The sequence below is a fragment of the Nilaparvata lugens genome, chromosome 5 (assembly GCF_014356525.2).
Source record: "Nilaparvata lugens isolate BPH chromosome 5, ASM1435652v1, whole genome shotgun sequence".
Lineage (NCBI taxonomy): Eukaryota > Metazoa > Arthropoda > Insecta > Hemiptera > Delphacidae > Nilaparvata > Nilaparvata lugens.
In genome coordinates this window covers 31,532,813-31,555,420 of record NC_052508.1, presented here as the reverse complement: position 1 = coordinate 31,555,420, position 22,608 = coordinate 31,532,813, and the positions used below count along the sequence as shown (strand labels likewise).

At 34.7% G+C, this 22,608-nt stretch overlaps 1 protein-coding gene across 1 annotated transcript in view; it reads right to left on the bottom strand.

The window, feature by feature from the left end:
• Positions 1-829: 829 nt before the first annotated feature.
• Positions 830-22,608, bottom strand: part of LOC111050519 (anamorsin homolog) — a gene marked incomplete at its 5' end in the record, with an annotated part of 51,835 nt that continues 30,056 nt past the window's right edge. Inside the window, 3 exon segments of the mRNA XM_039428172.1 lie at positions 830-1,032; positions 3,802-3,935; positions 8,037-8,329. Of these exon segments, the coding sequence (XP_039284106.1) occupies positions 919-1,032; positions 3,802-3,935; positions 8,037-8,329 (541 nt within the window).

Here is a 22,608-nt window from a genome sequence, read left to right as displayed (position 1 = left end):
ACCTTGGCCGTCTGCCAAGAGTTCCTGGGAAAGAGTACACATTGATTTATTTGATTTTCAAACTAATAAGTACTTGATATGTTGTGATTCCTATTCTAAATGGATAGAATGTTTTCTTTTGAAAGACAGAAGTGATTTCCGCTCGGTATTGTCAAAATTAGCTTAAATGTTTTCTAGATTTTCATTTCCACGTAATTTGGTCTGTGATAATGGACCACCTTTTAGTTCACATGAAATGAAAGATTTTTGTCAACGGAAGGGAATTGAATTGATTTATTCACCTCCGTATTCGCCGCAATCAAATGGTCTGGCAGAGCGTAGTGTGCAAACCTTCAAAATTCTATTGTCCAAGTTTAATCTGGACAAGATTAAAAAGAAAATGCAAATAAGCCCACATGATTTGCTGTTTGATTGTTTATTTGCGTATAGAAGTACTCCTTCTTCTGTTACGGGTAAATAACCAATGTCTGTCATTGAATTTTGAAACAAAAGTACCACTGACAAATTTGAAAAAGACTGTTAGACACTTGATTCTTTATTGACTTATTACTTTTAACTCACAAAAAGACTTTAGAAAACTAGACCGCCCGACTGGCTTAATACAAAGACTTCACTCCATTGCTTTTCTGACGTCAACAGCAGGATGCCCGACACTACAATATACACTCCATCATAAAATTAAAACAGATGGAATCTTATGTCTGCGGCGGGAAAAATTGATCCCAACGGCTAAACTGTGTTGATATTGTACTAAGTATATCTGTAATAACAACTACATAACTAATCCAATAGTGTATTATGGCAGGAAGGCAACCAGAAATACAACAGCTACTCACTAATTACACAATTTATTGTTCAAAAATGTTAACAAAATGTAATGCATGATAAAGGAATCGCAATGTTTACATTCTAAGTTTCTCACGCATCCGCCTTGAGTTGTCTGTCGGAGAGCTGAATCTTTTCACCGGGCTTGAAGGCTGGCATGCCCAGGTAGGGACACGAGGAACATCTGAATGCGTCACCCAAGTAGCACTGTAATCAAATAGAATAATCAATGAGAATTCTAATTATGAATTACAATATCACCTTCACAACTATTCAGAAAGACTCAACTAATTTTCAACTCTTAAGCACATACAAAGAACAAGAAATGGATTCAGGGTTAAGAGTTTTCCAAGAGTCAAAATATAGAAAATAAATATTTTATAGAATCAGTTCAAGAGTTATAATTATTGGCTTCTATATTGTTCTGACTCAATAAAATTCTACTAGTTCTAATTAATAATTAGCTACTAACAAACTAAACAAAAAAAAAAACACGAAAGGAATTCAGTTGAATGAATGAAGTTATTGACAATATGAAAAAGGATGAAGTCACAAGAAATAATATTGAAGCCAGTTCTAGATTCTTCCAACAAGACTTTTATGATTGAATAAAGTAGATTAAATATGATGGAAGGTTTTTATTGAATACATTAAATGCAGTAGTAGAACGAGAAACGTGAACGAAAAGCAAATCTAATATGGAGACTTGTTACAATATAATATAATTTGGTTACCAGGCAACTGGTACAGATGATCATCTGTACTTTCTGTAGAGATATGACAAAGATTCACTACAATAATATGAAGTTGTGAATTGAAAAGACTTGAACCTACTATATATCTTCACTGAGATAGTTTTCTTTCAAAACTCTGAGAAGAAAAAAGTTTGGGTTGGAAAGGTTGCTCCTCTCCCAATTTTTGCCATAATTTGAGATAATTATTACATAAATAACTTACCTCACTATTAAAAGAATACAAATTTTAGAAATGACATGTCTAAACTGTAGTTAGAATCAAACTATGAATTCACAGGCTTCAAAATATGCAGCTTCAGTTCTCATTAGAATGGAAGTCGTTTCAAGATGGTTCAACTTAGTAATGTAATTCCTCTCCATAAACAGCGGTGGAGTGTATTTCATATTATGAGAAACTTCCATAATACTTTCTGCATAATATCAATCTATCCCCAACCTCAAGTTCTTGTTTAACTTTGGTCTGGCCAGAGAATTCGAATTGTAGCGCCAGAATGCCAGACTGCAGTTCTGCCAATAGCAGGCTTGTGTTTGCGCCAGCGCAGACCGTCCTGCTGCTTTGGCCTTCTCGATGTCCTTGTCTAGTCTGTCTTGTTTCGTCAGCCCGTCTTGTTGCAAGACCAAAATTGTGTTTGTCATGTAATTTCGATCGGAAATTTCTTGTAAATAATTGTTTGAGTGTAGTGTGTGTGAATTATGAATATAACAGCGTAAATAGTATTGAATTGAATTAATTTGAATCAGATTTGAATTTATAAAGAATCCAGTTTGAGCTTTGTTCAAAACACAGTGCATAGCCTGCAAGTTGAACGCGAAAAGGCAGCCCGGAAGCCAGAACCTGTCTTTTCCCAGATTTCGTCCCACCCTGAATCTGACCAAAACACCTAATAAAGGCTTCGAAGGGCAAGTAGTCAAGATTGGAATAAATCTGGTGAGTTTTTGCTCTTTTTTTATTGTTCATTAATGCAGAGTTTGACTGTACAAATAACCTGGCTCAAATTGAAGATTAAATTTTGCCCCTTGTTTGTATTTGATTATTTAAATAGTAAATTACAGTCCTCTGGTAGCTCTAGCCTGAGCTTTGTTCAGAACAAACTTAGTCAATTACTTGACTAAGTTTCTTAAAAAAAAGGCTACATAATCATATCTACTTCACAAGTGCATTAATAATTATTGTACCTACTTCGTAGATGGCAGATGGGTTTTACATTTCTCATGAGGCAGAGTGATCTCATACTCTAAACAACTAGCTTTGAAAAATACTTTCTCGATATACTCGTTGATCTTAATGTGTACATCAACTTAATATGGTTTTTACTATTCTCACGAGGCAGAGTGAACTCATACACAACTGGCTTTATAAACATACTTTTTTCTCCAGCTACTGTCTAAAGTGCTTACTTTACTCCCTGGAACATAATATTTAAGTGTCACTTTTTCGCTCACGGGACAAAAAAAGAGAAAAACTCCCTAGAGCGTAAAAGTAACTCCATTTAAATATAATATGGGAAGCATCTCTATTTTAATAACTTACATTTGAAATATGTAAGGTCTAAGCTCAGATGAGGAAGCATAATAGAGGTGTCTGTTATTGAGTCAACTGAATTCGATACCACAACCAGAAAAATTTGATCAACTCATGAAATATATGTTTGTATGATATTACATACTTAATATTAGTAGACAATAAAAATTTATACATATTTTAAAATATTTTATTCTATTCAAAATACCAGCCAACAAATATAATATTTCATTTGCAATCCAAATCTGAAACGCGTGATCTGGAGTCAGCCATTTTTTATAGCCACCCAGCTGATAATTGTTACAACTTTTGCCGATAGATAGCGCAATCGGCAGTGCCAATCAGACTACCGGTTTTTAGGTTTTAGATTTTAGGTTATCTTGTTGAAAACATTGTCACCAATAACGTAAGTTATTGAAATGATTTGATTTGCAGTTTCTATAGAAAAATGTAGATGGAGGGAAAATGTTGTGTACATCACAAGCAAAAAATACAAAAGTTTCACTTTTCACTCTAGATATACAAATAACTATTACTTTGGTAAAACGTATCTACTTGTTTGACAAAAAACAATTGAATTAGCAACTACAGTATATGACATGATTTTGTGAGCTAGAAATGCTTAGCGAGAGGCCTTCACCTGGTGCAGCTGCTATAGGACATAAGGCTTGTTATGAAAAATCTGAAATGAATACTGACATTGCCACAGGATGAGGTAGCTGCCGGCTGAGCAGGTTTGTCGTTGCTCTTCTCAGCTTGGCTGTCGGCCAATCCACACGAACAGTTCTTGCACGCCTTCTTCTTTCCCGCCGCCACCTCCACTCCACAGCCAACTAAGCCACAAAATCATAACCAAATAAGTAGACATTTTTTAACTTCACCAATTGGTGGAGGCTTTCTTATAACACGAAAACAAGATTTCAGAATAAACAGCAATTTACCTGCCTATTACATGGGAAACCTTAGTTGGCAAGGCATTTTCCCCCTCTTTCTTCCAGCACACATCATTTGAGCAATATTGTCTTTCAACGTGTTAATATCATTGTTACTGTTATTGTTTTGTTGTATATTGTCTTTTCTCATTGTATTTTTGTGTGTTGTGAATAAATTGAAATTGAATTGAAACGAGATCTTCGCTAAATTAAGTAAATTTCTAGAAGGGAATTTCGTTATGCCTCATGAACAATAAGTAACTTCGTAATTTTACTATGCTTGGGGAAAATTCTCTGTTTTAATAATCACATTCAATTATTATTCTGAAAGGAATTTGAATTATCAATTTGAAGCTCAGTTTTTGCAGGCCGGACACAGCAATGTCTCCCGGCTACATAGGCCAAAATAGTTATGGACTATCTTCGAATGTTTCTAATTTTTTTGTTGGTCTACAGGTGCATAATCCCAAAACACAGGACACTCACGTCTCTCATGATGCCGGAAAACTAAGTTATTTTTTCAATATGGTTTTTGATCCGCTTGGTATCTCGGTTCTTCAACGACTGGTTCCCCCTCTCGACGTGAGTGTGGTGGAAGGCCTAAGGCCCTGCTGCTAGTGGAACAGTGAGTCGGTTGTCACTTGATTGGGCAAGCGGGTCTGCAGCCAGGTGTGCAGTATTCCTCTGTGAAAATATCTACAGGCTACCGCACATCCGCCACAGTGTCCTTGCCTTGTGGAGCCAGCCCCCTTACCCCTCACAACTAGCAAATATCCCTCAATTTGCTGCTTCTCACAGTCGTGCACACATAACTTAGCACAATCTTATTGTCGCTGCAATAATTCTACTTACTCACTAAATTATATTTTCTCACTATAGTCCAACTATTATTCTAATATCAGTCTTTTTTCCTGAAAAATCTTAAATCTAAAACACGAAAAAATCAATCAAGTAATCAAATCCTACCCTTGTCACAAAACAAAATTAAATAATATAAAATCATTAAAACATTTTTAACAATAGGTATCAGCATATTAGAAAGTAGAAGAAGCCGAACTCCCAACCAAGCATTTCATCTTTCAAAACATTGACAGACATAAATTTTTTGTAATAAAACTTCAACATTAATGCAATAAACATGATATTTATCATCAATTTATTATAAAAACATAAAGTATTATTCGGCTACCCAGCAATCCCCTGGTCAGAATATTTTACTTAGTTTTGTCACCCAATCAGCAGGATTGAACGTTTCACATTTATGAGGCTAGGTTGTAGCGAAGTCAACAATACGACAAGCGCGTGATCATCCTTCGACCATAATTGAGAACCTCTAGTGAGCCCGTGTGTAGCACCTAGCGTAACGTTCATGATTGGAGCGTGTTTGAAGCGCGTACATCTGTACGCACCTCATGATTGCATATGCATACTATAATACAGAGTGAGTCATATGTATGGGAACCCTTCAATAAATTTGAGACTATTTTAGATATAATAATGTAACTTTCAGGATACGTTGTTGGTCGAATACTCTACCTTTTGACGTACAACTGAAATTCAACCCCTCATAAGGGGGTGACTTTAGGGTTGTAACTCGAATATTTTAAATGTAAACAACCAATGTGTGGTACATAATTTTAAAGGCGATTTCAAAACAAGAAAGATTACATCAATAAAAAAAAAGTTCTATGATACTTGAATCCAAAATGGCGGCTGATTGAACTTTATCAATCATTTCTTTAAAAACTAAAACTTCAATCGGCCTCCATTTTGGATACAAGTATCATGGAACATTTGTATTAATGTCATCTTTCTTGTTTTGAAAAGGCCTTCGAAATTATGTACCACACAGTGGGTGTTTACATTTAAAATATTCGAGTTACAACCCCTCATTTCCTTGAAAACTAAAACTTCTATCAGCCGCCATTTTTGGATACAAGTATCATAGAAAAATTTTATTTATATAATCTTCCTCGTTTTTAAAGGGCCTTTAAAATGATGTACCACACAATGGGTTTTTACATTTAAAATATTCGAGTTACAACCCCCAAGTCAACCCTTATGAGGGGTTGAAATTCTGTTGTACGTCAAAAGGTAGAGTATCCGACCAATAACTTATCCTGAAAGTTACAGTATTACGTCTACAACAGTCTTCAACTTATTGAAGGGTTCCCTTTTGTAACTTTTGAATGGTATTGAAATCAGAAAAACGATTATGGGAGCGAAAAGAGGAGAAAATTCTCTACAACATTGACTACTTTATAGATGTTTTACTTTTATAGATTTTAAGTGTTTCACAAGATAAGCTTTGAATATGCGAAAAAATTGTGATACGTTAATCATTGTCATAGTCTCGCATATTCAAAGTTGCGTATCTTGTGAAACACTTCAGATAAAACATCCAAAAAGTAGTCAATGTTGTAGAGAATTTTCTCCTCTTTTCGCTCCAATGGATCGTTTTTCTGATTTCAATACCGTTCAAAAGTTACAGTCAATTGAAAAAATGATTATCTTCATTTTCTCATTTTTTTGCGATTTTACTGTTATTCAAGAGTCTCTAAAACGAGTAAGATACATGGTAGAAACTTGCGTTTCGTCTCAGATGAAAGAGAATTACATGCTCTATAAGCTACGTTGCCTTCAATTCATCTCGCAAGACTGTTTATTATCGAAAAACTGTTGAGACTGTGAAAATGAGGAAAATATCGCAAATTTCTTGATTTTTTGAAACAAACGTATCTTACTTCACGATTATATTTATACAAAATTCATTTACCTCACATGAAAGAGGAGATTCTGTTATTCAAATCAAGACCAAGTACTATTTTTTATCATTTTGGGTTACCGAGATACAGAGTTTTGAATATAGAAATCGGCCATTTTTCTGTATATTTAAATATGGGCTAAAATACACTAAAGGAGGAATTTTTAATTTTTTCATCAAATTTATGATACATGATTTTGAACCGCCTTGACGAGCTGAGAAGAATGAGCTGAAGCACGAGGAGATGTGATCATTCTGTCAAAAGTTATAAGTGTTTAAAGTTTTGATCCTTGACGTATCCTTATGATGTACCCCCCCCCCGCACTAGGAGATACTGAAATTAAATGTTTCTAACGGGTGATTCTCATGGAAAATAACCCTCGTGAGATGATTTCAGCCTAAATTAATATTCATTTTTTTGTTAGGAAGGCCTTGAAAAGGTATTATAATGAAAAATTTGTATTTTGACTTTAGATGATTTTCTATTTTTGGGTATATTCCCCCTCCCCCCACTACTAAATTTGAAAATTCCTGAGGAATACTGTTTAGAATCAATTTTTCTTTCACGTAATGTGTGGTTTTTTATCTATACTAGAAAAATATCCAAGTTGTATAGGGTAGAAGTGGTGGGTTTGCATAATTTTTAAAACCCCTTAGAAATCCCCTTTTTTTGAAAATTTGTAGCTCCGGAACCAAAAATGGTAGAATCCTGCGAGACCACTCAATTTAATGGAAATTTTATTATCTTCAATTTTGTAGAGGATGATTTTTCTCCAAAACTCTAAGTTTTCGAGATTAAATGAAAAAATTTAAAAAAGGCCGAAATTTTAGGGATTTTTGGGGGTGAAGCCGCCCTCTGGTGTGTCAGCAAATTTCATACTCGAATTCAGCGCCCCAAAATACAAATAGAACCGTCTATATTACTTGTTGCCTATTTTTTTTTTTTCAATTTTCTGTTCATGCAAATGTAACTTGCTTCTTTGTATTTATAGAGTATTGGTGCATTAATGATTGTTCACTCACTGCGTATGCAAAAGGACTTCCGATGGATTAATTATTCCTATATTATACAACTTTTATTATACAAATTGTAATTTTATAATTTTCTAAGAATAAATTATGAATGATCAGTATATTATATGTAATATATTGAAAAATATTGGTAACTTGAATTAAGTACCGTAGGTACATGAGACACTGAAGAATTGAGATTGGAAAATGTTGAATGAAGAACCGACCTTTGAGCGACTCGGCTACCGGCTTCTTAAGATCGTCCGGTTGGAGAAGTTTGTCGGAGTCGATGAGGTCGTCCTCCATCATGTCGTCATCGTCCAGGGTCCACACCGCAGCCGCAGCCGACTTCTTCACGTTCAATTTCAACTGACTCGAAGCACCAACTTCGAAATTCGGCTTCTTACAAGTCACCTCCACAAAGGCAAATCCCAGCGAAATCCCATTCGATAAGATCTTCAAATCGGATATATCTGTCCATCCCGCTATTTTCAAAGTAGATATCAGCTCGTTCCCGAACCTACAATGAATGAATAGTAGTTTACACAACAGTTTTATGAGGGTCTACTATTTTATCTACGACCAGTCAAGTATCACATTGTTGACTTGTTGTAAGGTTAGAAATCAACCAAATATCCAAGCCAATATGGTGGAAAGATTGAAATAACAATTGGTAAAACTACCGCCTACTTCACTTGATAAACATGTGCTGGACCTCAAGGTATATTCCTTAAGATTGGAAAAAGGCGATAGTTATATCACTTTTTAAAAAAGGCAGCAGGAATAATCCAAATAATTATAGAGGGATAAGTTTATTAAACAATGTGTATAAGCTTTACAGTAAAATCTTGAACAATAGGCTCAGGAAAATCTCGGATGTGATTTTATTAGAAGAGCAGGCCGGCTTTAGGAAAGGAAGGTCTTGTATTGACGATGTTTTTTTATTAAAGCAGATAATTGCAAAACGAGTAGAATTTAATGTGGAGACACACCTTGCATTTGTAGACTACGAAAAAGCGTTTGACAGAGTAGATCGACAGTTATTACTTGAAACACTGAAAACAAGACAAACTGAAAACATGACGTACACTACGAGCTAGTAGAGTAGAGTCGTGCCATAGGCTATCAAGTTTAAGAAGTATTGTTATTTATTAAAAAGTGTTAATTTATCAAAGTGTTTAAGTGTTAATTTATTAAAAAGTATTGACATTTTAAGGTTAGTTCTGTTCACTAGACAACACAATTTACCTACTATTTTCAATTGTAGTGAAAAAAGTTACTCTACCAAGTAAGTAGAGTTAGTATGTCAGTTACTCGACCACTAACTCTACTAGTGGAAACCAGGCTTATTAGAATTGAGAAGAAAGAAGCCAAACTCCCAACCAAGCATTTCACCTTTCAATACATTGACAGACATAACCTTTTTTGTAATAAAACTTCAACATAAATGCAATAAACATAATATTTATCGTCAATTTATTATATAAACATAATTAATAACCACCAGGCTTTTAACAGCAACAAAGCCTCAAGAATCAAGAATCAAGAATTTTATTTGCCATAAAACAACATTACAAAAATGTAAGCAATAGGCTTCGTCAATAATATCACAAGTAAAATATCACAAGTTGGACTATAAAACGAACAAATTTACAAATACACATTGAAATATTGTAGTAAAATATCACGAGTTGGACTATAGAAACGAACAAATTACACATATACATTGAAATATTCCAGGTACTCATTTACAGAATAGAAAGCTTCAGACTTGAGCCATTTATCAACAGAAATACAAAACGCTTTCAATGGTAACTGTTTAACATTATCTGGTAGTAAATTAAACATGCGAATTTGTAGGTACTTATGACTTTTTAGAGTTTTAGTCAATCTAACTGTAGGTCTAGTTATATCATCCCTATGTCTAGTGTAATGTGAATGTATAGTAATATAAAAAGTCCTCACTCCTACTCCTAAGTTAAAAATGATGAAAAAATATATTAAATTGAAGAGAATTGAATGCTCTACAACTCACTGTCTTTTAAATAGTCATATAGTCCAGTCAATGAAATATTATAGAGGGAAAATTTTGGAACACAATTTTTGACCCCATAGCTCTTCTTTTAAGGATAGTACGGGAGTAATCATATTAAAAGTCCTCACTCCTACCCCCTGTATAAAAAATTACATTTTTTCGATGCTTGTTGTTGAGTAATAAGCCCTGAAAGTGCAAAAAGTTGGAAGAATAACTGTATTTTCAAATGAATTTTCATGTATTTTCATGTGTGGTGTTAATTGTGGCATAAACAATAAAAACTTTGGTAAATACAGTCACTCTACGCATAGCATAGGTGTATATTTTTCCAGTCATTGAGTGAGCCTGTGCGCGCCCACTGACCCTGCAACCTGCAAGTCGTCATTGGTCGCTTCATTGCCCAATGCTGGGTGATAAAACTTCTTATTTTATACTCTTTTCTAACCTTGTATTCTGCAGGCTAAAACCTATTTATTTTTAAATTTTCATTGGTATTTCTAAATTGAAAATTTTTCAATTTAAAATAAATTTAAAATTTTTCAATTTAAAATAAATTTAAAATTTTTCAATTTGAAATAAATTCAAAATTTTTCAATTTAGGAACATCAACGGAAATTTAAAATTAAATAGGTTTAAGCCTGCAGAATACAAGGTGAGAAAAGAGTATACAATAAGACAAGCTGGACCGGATGGTTTAAATATGGAGCTGTTCAAGCATAGGAACTTTTCTCCAAACTTCGCTTCCTCCATTTGATATGTGCGGGAGACAATAATTGAGGATCCCGGAAGTTTGGAAAGTGGCTACAGTCAAATCTCTTTTCAAGAAGGGAGATATAGTCCAGTCACTATATACATTGGTGCTTGCAATTATATTGTAGTTCTGATTTTTTACTTTCCTTGCCCTATTACCATAGGTAAGGAAAGTATTGCTTTCCGAAAAAAATTAAGGTACCCCAATTTCTAAATTTCTATACGTTTCAAGGTGTCCTGAGTCCAAAAAAGTGGTTTTTGGATATTGGTCTGTATGTGTGTGTGTGTGTTGTGTGTGTGTGTGTGTGTGTTGTGTGTGTGTGTGTGTGTGTGTGTGTGTGTGTGTGTGTGTGTGTGTGTGGTGTGTGTGTGTGTGTATGAGTGTATGTGTGTCTGTGTACACGATATCTCATCTCCCAATTAACGGAATGACTTGAAATTTGGAACTCAAGGTCCTTACAATATAAGGATCTGACACAAACAATTTCGATAAAATGCGATTCAAGATGGGGGCTAAAATGGCAAAAATGTTGTCAAAAACAGGGTTTTTCGCGATTTTCTCGAAAACGGCTCCAACGATTTTGATAAAATTCATACCTAAAAAATTCATTGATGAGTTCTATCGACTGCCACACGTCCCATATCTGTAAAAATTTCAGGAGCACCGCCCCATCTACTCATTACGACGCTACATGATTCTGAGAGAAGTGATATTCAAAAGAAAAAAAAATCTTCGTGAGGTTTCCAATTTTATCATAAAAATTAAATTTCCTTTTAATCCTTCAACCCTGAAACTTTTTTAGCACTACTAGGATATCGGGGATAATATTATACATCTAATTCTGATGTTGAATTGGAATTTTTAAAAATAATTTCTACTATCACGTATTAAATTATTTTACCATGATTAAGAATCACTCTGTATAAACTTCATCTCTTCTCTCCATTGATGAAATCATGTAATATTCGTGGAAAAATAAAAATTATCCCTGAGTTTTAATTTATATCTTTCATATTTTTTTAGCAAACTATTCATTGAGAAAAAAATGTTCCTGTGAACTAACAGAAATGAATTGACCATATGATTTTGACTTGAAAAAGTTTGAAACAGATAATCAGGCTAGCTTCACACGCTTTCAGTTTCATTCGATTCGGTTCGTTCTCGGTTCGGTTCGTTACCGAAAACGAATGAGGCTTTCATACATGTCAGGTTTTAATTCGTACGGTTCTAATTAGGTATTTTCTTCTCAAACACAGCTGTGTTTGGATTTTCACAGTTCATGATGGTATATTTAAATTATAACAGCTGGTGTTAAATTGTAAGATGTTATTTCAAGAACAAAAAATTTTAAAGTTAATTAAAAATTGTGAATTATTTGAATAGTTTCTTTTTGATTATGTTAATTTTGGATGTTCAGAGAGATTATTTTTTTTAATCAAAAATTTGTTAGTTGTTTTGTCACATGGTATATAAACTTCATCTCTTCTCTCCATTGATGAAATCATGTAATATTCGTGGAAAAATGAAAAAATAATAAAAATTTTCCCTAAGTTTAATTTATATCTTTCATATTTTTTCAGCAAACTATTCATTGAGAAAAAAATGTTTCTGTGAAGTAACAGAAATTAATTGACCATATGATTTTGACATGGAAAATTTTGAAACAGATAATCACGATATCAGGTTAAAATAAAAACAAAAAATCTGGTGTGGCACACTCACACAACTTTCCTTGCCGTTATGAAACCTGACGCTAGTGTTCCCGCGCATCTTAAGCCTACTATTCAAAGATTTGAGCCAGCTGGTGACAGGGCAATAACGCTGGAGACACACATGAGGTCTGCTCTCTCCATAGTGAATGATTTAATGGAATCAACAATAATTTGCAATTGAATAATCACATTTTCTCGAATTCAAAGCTTATTTTCAATTTTAGGTGAAAATGTTACTGAACATTAATCGTAGAGATTTTCATGCTCAATCTACTCCACTTGATTTTTTTTGTTTCAATTGTATCTGAAGCCTGATAATTGGGAATCTATCTGCATTGATGGGGCGGAGCTCCTGAAATTTTCACAGATATTAGACTTGTGGCAGTTGATAGAGCTTATCGATGACTATTTTAGGTATGAATTTGATCAAAATCGTTGGAGCCGTTTCCGAGATAATCACGAAAAACCCTGTTTTTGACAACATTTTCGCCATTTTAGCCGCCATCTTGAATTGCATTTGATCGAAATTGTTCGTGTCGGATCCTTATAGTGAAAGGACCTTGAGTTCCAAATTTCAAGTCATTCCGTTAATTGGGAGATGAGATATCGTGTACACAGACGTACATACACTCATACACACACACACACACACATACAGACCAATACCCAAAAATCTGGTGTGGTACACTCACACAACTTTCCTTGCTCATATTCGAAACTACGATCAGGCTTTTGCATATGTGTATATATAATTGTTTTCAGAGTACTTTTTCCTTTGAGTAAATTGTGAAATTCAATGATTTTTTTAGTCGTCATTTTTTTAAAGTCGTCAAAACAGCTGTTCTACAGATGAAATATCTCGACTATGTGTTCTTTTTATGAACTGCTCTACCTACCTACCTCATGCACGAGAAGGAGGTTACAAAGTCCATTTCTCAAGGATGGGGTGGACCCCCATTAGTTTCCCAGAAAGGAGACTCATGCCAGTTAATAGAGCTGATAAATAACTATACATAGTATGAATTTGAAAAAAATCAGTCAAGTTATTTTGAAAAAATCGTGAAAAACATGGTTTTTTAGTAATTATCCGCCATTTTTCTCAAGAATATTACGGAGCTCCTGCAATTTTCCAAGGAAAAAACTCATGTCATTTGATAGGACTTATGAATAGCTACCCATGGCTTGAATTTGAAGAAAATCGTTAGAGCCGTTTTCGAGAAAACGGTGAAAAACATGGATTTTTAGTAATTATCCGCCATTTTTCTCAAGAATATTACGGAGCTCCTGAAATTTTCCAAGGAAAAAACTAATGTCATTTGATAGGACTTATGAATAGCTACCCATGGCTTGAATTTGAAGAAAATCGTTAGAGCCGTTTTCGAGAAAACCGTGAAAAACCTGGTTTTTGGCCATTATCCGCCATTTTTTCCGCCATCTTGAATTGAATTTTATTGAATTTCTTATTGTCGGGTCCTCATGGTATAGGGACCTTAAGTTTAAAATTTCAAGTCGATCGGTTAATTAGGAATGGAGTTATCGTGTTCACAGACATACACACACACACACACACACACACACACACACACACACACACACACACACACACACACACACACACACACATACACACATACACACACACAGACCAATACCCAAAAATCATGTTTTTGGACTCAGGGGACCTTGAAACGTATAGAAAACTTGAAATTGGGGTACCTTAATTTTTTTTGGAAAGCAATACTTTCCTTACCTATGGTAGTAGGGCAAGGAAAGTAAAAACCAGTTTTTTGGACTCAGGGGACCTTGAAACGTATAGAAATTTAGAAATTGGGGTACCTTAATTTTTTTCGGAAAGCAATACTTTCCTTACCTATGGTAATAGGGCAAGGAAAGTAAAAAGGCAAGCGTGTGTAAAAAACTTTGTTTTTTCCTGTTTCCCTAGCACCGAATTCGAATATGATGAAACCTATTCGTGTCGAGGGGGCGTTCGGTGCAATGCGGTTGCTATTTAGTACTGAATTCAAACCGAATCATCGTTTCACACTTATCGGAATTTGCCGAAAACGAAACGAACCGAACCGAAAGTGTGCTATCCTCTCGCTAGCAACGAATTGAAACCTGATGGAATTTATTAGAGTCAAGTGGGCGTTCGGTTCTATGCGGTTTCTATTCGGTACCGAATTCAAACCGAATTCCCGTTTCAAACTTATCGGAATTTTCCTAAAACGAACCGAAAACGAAACGAACCGAATGAGTGTGAAACTAGCCTTACGGTCAACTATTACGGTACATCACATTGCTGTCTATGTTTTGAATGAAATGTGTTAATTTACTCATAATTTTGTTATACATGTATTGTGTACTTTGTAGGCTATATGTGCTTAATCATGCAATCTATGACGGACAATGATACTGTTTGCAACCGATAAAATATTCATACTTTTACATAATATTATAATAAATATTTATACATAATTATGTTTATGATCATAATTCTATGATATAATTTATCATAAGTTATGAATGTCAAAAACAGATAAATCATAGATTACAATAGTGTTAACAGTGGAAATTTCCTGAAAAATCATAGCGTGCAGTGTTTGCTGTTTTCCACAGTTACTATTCTCCAAGCCAGGTTGATAATATATCTACAGTTGAGGCAAACATATATGACGGCTGAGGCATCAAAAAATTATATATTGGGCTTGTTGAGTTGTAACTTTATATGATTCTCTCTGTAAAGTAGCTTATCTTCCGTTCTTACTAGTTGAATCTACATATCTAAACAGCCTAATATGAAAATTCAGTAGATTCTAAATCTGAAAGCCATGCAAACATACAAATTTAGGAGGAATAAATATGCATAAAAAGTAGGAAAATCATGAAAGTGTTTTACATTCTACCCTCGTAATCACAAGTTGACCAAGTAGGATAGAAAATGTTGAATATTCAATATTGAAAACCGGTCCATTGGAGATGGAAAATTCGTGAATAGTCATTAACCAAGTACCTACCGTATTAGATGAATTGAAAGATGATTCATCATCTTTTATTATTTGTTAACATATTGATTCTTCACCTCCACTCGCATCTTGTCATTCATTATACAAGGGCCTTAATAAGAACTTTATAAATGAAGTAAAGCATGAGCAGAATCATACTGGAATTACAAGGTTGGCAGAAGTATTTCTTGATGTCGATTAATAATGCTTGAGGATGGAAGGGATTGTCTGAATGTTTCTGGAGGTCAGCAATCACTGTCTGATTTGAGTCAGCCTTTTTTAGGATTCGACCTGGCGCCCCTAAGAGTGATCTATGTTTTGATATGCATGTAAATGAGTCAAGCGCTAATTATTTAGAGTCGTCTAGAAATAATAATAGAAAATTCAATTGAATTTATGCTCCATAAATGTGCAGTGTTTAAGAAACAAATTGAATTAACTTGAAATCTTATGTAAATCACAGAATGTTGACATATTGTGTATCATAGAGCATTGGCTGGTTGAACAAGTTACCATTCTACCAGAATATTGATAGGCTGGCACTTACTGGCAGTTTCTGTAGACAGTCACCTTGGGGCGGTGTAGCTGTATATTTCAATGATAGAAATAATTTTACTATTAAACCACTTGACTTGTCAACTTACTGTGTGGAAGTTTCGGCGGAATTTGCAGGTTTTTATATTGTTGAGCTATCACTCATAGTGATATCGATGTATAGGTCTCCTAGAGGGGATGCAAACCTGTTTTTTGATAAGTTGGAGCTTTGTATGTCTTATGCACTGTCTGTGGGTCATTATGTGTTGATTGGAACTGACCATAATTTCAATGCAATTTATTCACCAAGGGATGCCAGGGTGTTTCTGAATGTTTTGCAGGGGTTTGGGCTGACAAGTTTAATAAGTGAGGCAACAAGAGGATGCTCAGCTCGCTTCACTCAGTTGTAACAAATTTAAATCCGGATTGTTTCACTGTGAATGTTAGCAAGGATCAAATATCAGACCACAAACATATCCTTCTGAGAGCTCGGTTGGCTTGCTATGGACGGGGTAAAACACTCAAAACTATCCAGTATCGATCATTTAATGAGAATTGTCTTCAGATTTTTTGTGCTTCACTACAGGATCGAATTGAGCCCTGGTTTAATATGATTTCAACGTTGTCAGCAAAGGAGGAGTTTTCGTTTTTCTTCTGTAGTTTTAAGGAACTTATGGATTCTTTTTTTCCTGTGAAGACTAAAAGGGTTTTATCATCATCGGGGAGGAATGCTGGTCGACTGGGGGGTGGTCCAACCCATCCAAGTTGCGATTGGTTCACTCCAGAACTTGAAGAACTGAGAGAGCTTATTCTGTTGGTAAGTGACATGTATAAAACAAACCCTAATCTGAACATTGTATTGAAGAATCTTAGACAAGGGTATCGCAATAAAATTAGGGAAACAAAATTGGAAGCAAACGCAAAACTCATTATGGAGTCTAGTAATAAAATAAAAGCTGCCTGGACCCTTATAAACAAAATAAGACCATCATCAAAAGAGACCAATTATTTTCTTGAGTCAGTTGAGAAGATTGTGAATGATATACCAAATGACGGTGAACCTATTCAGTTTACTCACATGCCTGCCATAGTTTCTGAATTCACCTGGAGTCCTGTATGTGCTCAAGATGTAATTGAAGCGGTTTTAGGTTTCAGGAGTTCCAATTGTAAGGATATTTATGGCATGACCCCAAATTTGCTCAAGCAGATGATAGTTATTATTGCACCCATATTGGCATTGTGTATAAACAACTGTTTAGCTAGCGGTACTTTCCCTGATCAACTCAAAATCTCCAGAACAGTCCCAGTCTACAAGAAGGGTCCCTATTGTCACACCTCAAGTTTCAGACCAATTTCTATAATTCCTGTTTTTGCTAAGATATTTGAGGCAATCATATTTGCACAATTGTATAAATACCTTGAGGAGCATGACCTCCTGGCTCCTTCTCAGTTTGGTTTCAGGAAGGGAAAATCGACTGTCATGGCTGTGGAATCACTGTTAGAATCGATTATCAATTGAGGAGCGGAAATCAACTTTTTCAATGCTATGTGATCTCTCACGAGCATTTGACTGTATTCCTCATACAGTTCTATTAAATTGGAGCATTATGGCTTACAGGAATGTGCAATTCGGGTGTTTGAGTCTTACCTTTCTGAGAGAAAACAGATTGTACATTGGAATGATCAGTGCTCAATTTCTCTTCTAATAAAACGGGGTGTGCCACAGGGCTCATTGTTGGGCCCATTACTCTTTCTTGTAGCAATAAATGATTTGCACTACTATCTAGAGGGAAATGTGATATTCTATGCGGATGACACTTCCTTGTTCTCTGCAAATAAGAGTGTCACCCAGGCTAAAGCAGATGTGATGGAGCTGTATGATAAAGCTCGTGATTGGTTCTCACTAAACAGATTGTCTCTGAATGAGGCAAAAACCCATATATATTGTATATTGTTCTCTCTATCAGAGAGCTAGTTTTTTGGTAGAGAGTTAGTGAGGAGGATATTTTTAATATTCTTTCCGAAGAATGGACATTGATATGTCCAAAGCTCCGCCAATTTATGTAGATGCATAACAATATAATTATCTATAGTTATTATATTAAAAATTACTTTTTCATATCATATACAGTTCAATGATTATTTTCTTAGTCTATATTATGTAAATTCATCTATAATTTTGCTGTATTGTAAGCTATTGTATATAAGTGTATAAGCCAGTATATATTGTAATCTACATAAATAAAGTAGCCTACTCAATCAATCAATCAGATGTCAGTATTTGCAGCCGGTCCGATTATTGGGGTTCACTCTTGATGCCAAGTTACTCTCGGAACCTCATATAGACATGGTGTGCTCCAGTCTCAGCAGCATTGTCTATCTACTGAGAAGGCTGATGTCTGAACTGCCAATTTCGGTGGTCAGACAGGCCTATTTTGCTTTTTTTCATTCGAGGATGAGTTATGGTTTGAGATTGTGGGGTCATGCATCTAGCACTTCTAAAGTGCTGTTAATTCAGAAGAGAGCAGTCCGGGTGATTTCTGGGGCGGGCTATCTCGATCACTGTAAGCCCCTTCTTTCTAAAATGGCATTCTATCCGTCATTAATGAGTTCATCTATCAATGTTTGAAGGATATACGTCAGATGCAGTATAGGCTACCAAAGAGCAATGACATTCACAGTCACTTCAAAAAAAACCGTGAGAGTATATATATATGCCAAGATGCAGACTTGCAAAGTCCAAGTCGAGCTACCCTGTGATAGGCTACAAATTCCATAACTTGCTACCAACTCAAGTTAGATCCTTGCCAAATAAACGTTTTCTCCAAGTACTTAGATCCTGGTTGATTGTTAATCAATTTTACTCAGTAGAGGAATTCATTACTGCTGATCACAACACCATAGTCAATTTAATATAATGCTTTTTTTGTCTATTGATACCCAAGTACAGGAGACTAAATGATCTGATCTAATTGTAAATTTGCTTTAACTGATCTGTTTTATTTATTATTGTCTATTGTATGTATTGTATCTGTGCAATTTATTGTATGTTTCTTTAATGTGAATTGTGAATTGGCTATATATACTTCTATGTTCAACTGGCCCAATAAAAACTTGAAACTTGAACTTGAAACTTGAATGTTGATTGATATTAATAATTTTGATTCGGGCACCAAAAGAATAGATCAATTTCTATTTATATGTTGAAGCATATAAATTAAATCTAGTGAACATGATTTCTTATGACTTTGCATTTACAGATTAAGTTGGGTGAAGTTATTTTAAAAATTTACCTGATTATCAATTTTATAGTTTTTATACCATTCTAGTTCATTGTGATCGTTGAAGGGTTGAAGTGAGTTAGTTCAAGTGAATTCTAGTACAAGTATTTTGTGGTTATAATAGGCTTTTTTATTTTCTAATGATGTTTTTCTCCAGTAGAGAAAATTGAAAATGTTGGTTTTACATTTTATGAGCTTTAAAGGTACGGTAATATGAATTTGATAAGTCCAGTATTAAATTAATCAATGTTGTTTTTCATTGTATCGATTTGTATCAATGTTACATGAACTGTTTGAAATTCATCACTATTCTCTCAAGAATTAGTTTGTTATGCATTTCATGATCTGAAAATTCAAATTTAAATGATATTTGGATGACTTTCACATTCCATTGGTTTTTTTACAATAATTGTTACATTGAAGAGTCAAGCAATTTAATCCATTTGGAAGTTAAAGGAAATCACAGTGCAATTTGAACAGTGGATATTGGCCTTCACAATGCAATTACACATTGAAATTGTGTGTAATATTGCACAGAATTTCACATTGAAATCACAGTGCAATTTGAACTTTGGAATTCAGTTGCTCAATTCATTTCGGCTTGATACTATCATTTTTAATTTAGTTGATCAGAAATATGCATTGTATATAATGTTTATATTTCAGTTTGACTAATCTCTTATCACAGTCTCGCTTTCATTCATAAACATGATAATCCTAAATAAGTTGATTACCTTAAGGATGTAGCTTATCTTACGTCGAACAATGTACAATACAAAAAATTTTCATTGAATTACTATAATGATGATCATTGGAATTTCTGCCTGTGATTGATAAAAAGTCATTTTGAGAGCCTTGAAATTCGTACCTAGAAAAAGTTGTATTATTACTAGAAATTTTGTTATTTGTAATATTTATTATAGGTACTGTACATTCATTCTTTTGATTATATAGATCAACCACTTTATTATAAATCACGATAAGGATAAATAGGGAAATTGTGAGACGGAGATAAAATCCATAGTTAAATTTACATAGCATCAATTTGAAAGCTCTGATAATAATGATTTTGAACGGAACTGCAATTCTGGCTTGGTATTGCCTCTTCATGTTCAGTGAGAAGAGAAAACTTCAGAATAATTTGTTCTCACTGCATGTGATAATATTGGTAATATTTGGTAACATTTGTTAATATTTAAACCGAATGAGCAACAAATTAATCTACTTTCAGCTTGAAATTTTTCAACTTATCAGGAGTACAGTGTTATCATTATAGTATCACAGGTAGGCCTACCCTTCTATTTTCTTTGTTAAAGTGATCTGATGATATTTATTCCATTATCAAGTGTTTAAATTATAAAGAGTAATCAAACAATAAAAAACACAAAAAAGCTATGAAAAGAAATTTTGAATCTTCATTCTTCACAAAATAAGGATAAGATGAAGGAGTCGGAAAGTCGGAAACATAATATATCATCAAACTGCATTGAAAAACATGAATATTTGAAACTAGAGTTATCAAATTGTGATACCTATGACTCGTATTGAGAAGGCACACTTCAAATTAATATAATAAATTCTGTGAGCAGACAACGAAATCCTGATTTTTATCATCAGCGTGGTTAAATCAAGAAAATTATAATATTTTTTTAGAGTATTGAAAAGTGAAAATCTAGATTCAACGCATGTCAAAACAATAGACAAAATTGATTGTTTCGAGTGCCATAGTGTAAATGAGATACAATGTGGAAAGCAGTACTATTCTGTTTACTATGGTGAAGGCAGTCAGCAGCGTCGGCTGTTTCCCCTTCCCCAGCGTCAACTTGAATCACAAATACATAAAAATATACATCAATGGATTCGCAATAGAAGTGGCTACATTAACTATTTGTCTCATTTTTCTTTAAAATTATTTGCTTCTAAGTTAATCGAAAAAAAAACAAATCAAAAAACCCCTAAATTTCAACATAAATATATTATTTTATTAAGAAAACGGTTTGTTTTATCGAGAAAATGAATACGACTAATATTGTAGTCCATAATGTAACGAATCGAATGACATATGATAGATTTTTTTCGATTAATGGTTACAGAGATAATTGATTTACTGTTTACTATGGCGAAGAGAGTCAGCCGCGCCGTACCGCAGTTTCCCCTTCCATGGCGTCAAATCAAATCGTAAATACATAACAATATACTGTCTCTTTTCTGTATAGGGCTACTTGTAATATAAACAAAACCTTTATGAGAGTGAATAATATAGTCTCAAATACACAATTTGGCTTCTTAAGGTGACTTGATACAGAAGCTGCTGTAATTATGCAATGTAAAAATGCATATTAACGTTTTGTTCAGTTCTGATCGGGCAGCCGATGCGATCGGAAGCAATCTTATCGAGCTCCTAGGCTGCGAGCTTGAACCGGCTGGCCGGCTACTACTGTACTGAAATATTAACCTTCAAATTGAATTTCTACTAGCGGTCTTATTGTCTCTCTCAATTATTTATAACCTAATAATAGAAACAAAGTGTTATTTCTCGAGTAGGTTAAGTTCGGCGTTATGGAGTGTGTTAAGTGTAAATCGGAGATCACGAAGGATGGTGCTAAATGTTCAGACTGTCAGTCTGAATACCACTTGAGCTGCACTGGTCTTACTACTCGGAATAAAAAGTGGAAGTGTGATAAGTGTGTAACACCAGCCACAGGAACTAACAAAACAGTGGATCACGAACCATCTAACGCTGCATTAATGAAGGCAATCACCGATTTCAGGAAGGAGACAAACGAAAAGTGGGATAAAAATAAGGAAATGTGGGAACACATGAAGGAACAATTTCAGGCAGTCGAGAATAAATGTGATGAAACGAGTGAAACCGTCAACGCATTGAAAGAAGAAAACGTACGTCTGAAAAAGGAACTGGAACATGTAAAAGATAACGTACAGGACCTTCAGCAATATACGCGTAAAAATAATATCCTGATAACCGGTGTACCTGTTACTTATAGCGAGAATACTCTTGAAATATTGAGTGAGATAGCCCGGACCCTACAATTGAACTTTTACAACTCAGACATATGTGCGGCGCACAGGCTACAGGGTAGGAGAGGAGACGCGAGACCGCCGTCCATTGTAGTTCACTTTACATCTCGAATTACCAAAAATATATGGCTGAGAGCAAGAAGACACAAGGGCACACTCACAGCACATGAACTCAAACAATCGTTTCCTGAAACTCAAATCTACCTCAATGAACACCTCACACCTGAAACGAGGGCTACTTTCACCGCCGCTAGGAAATTGATGAAGGACGGGAAGCTACTGTCAGTATGGACATCGGACTGCAAAGTGATGGCCAAGGTTTCGCTGGAGCAGCGCCCCTTCCGGATCCGTGATGTGGCACATGTGGACAGCTTGGGCGGCGACCCAACCAAGAGTGTCAGCATCCAAGACAACACCCCCAGAGCAGCAGTGAAAGGTGGAAAGT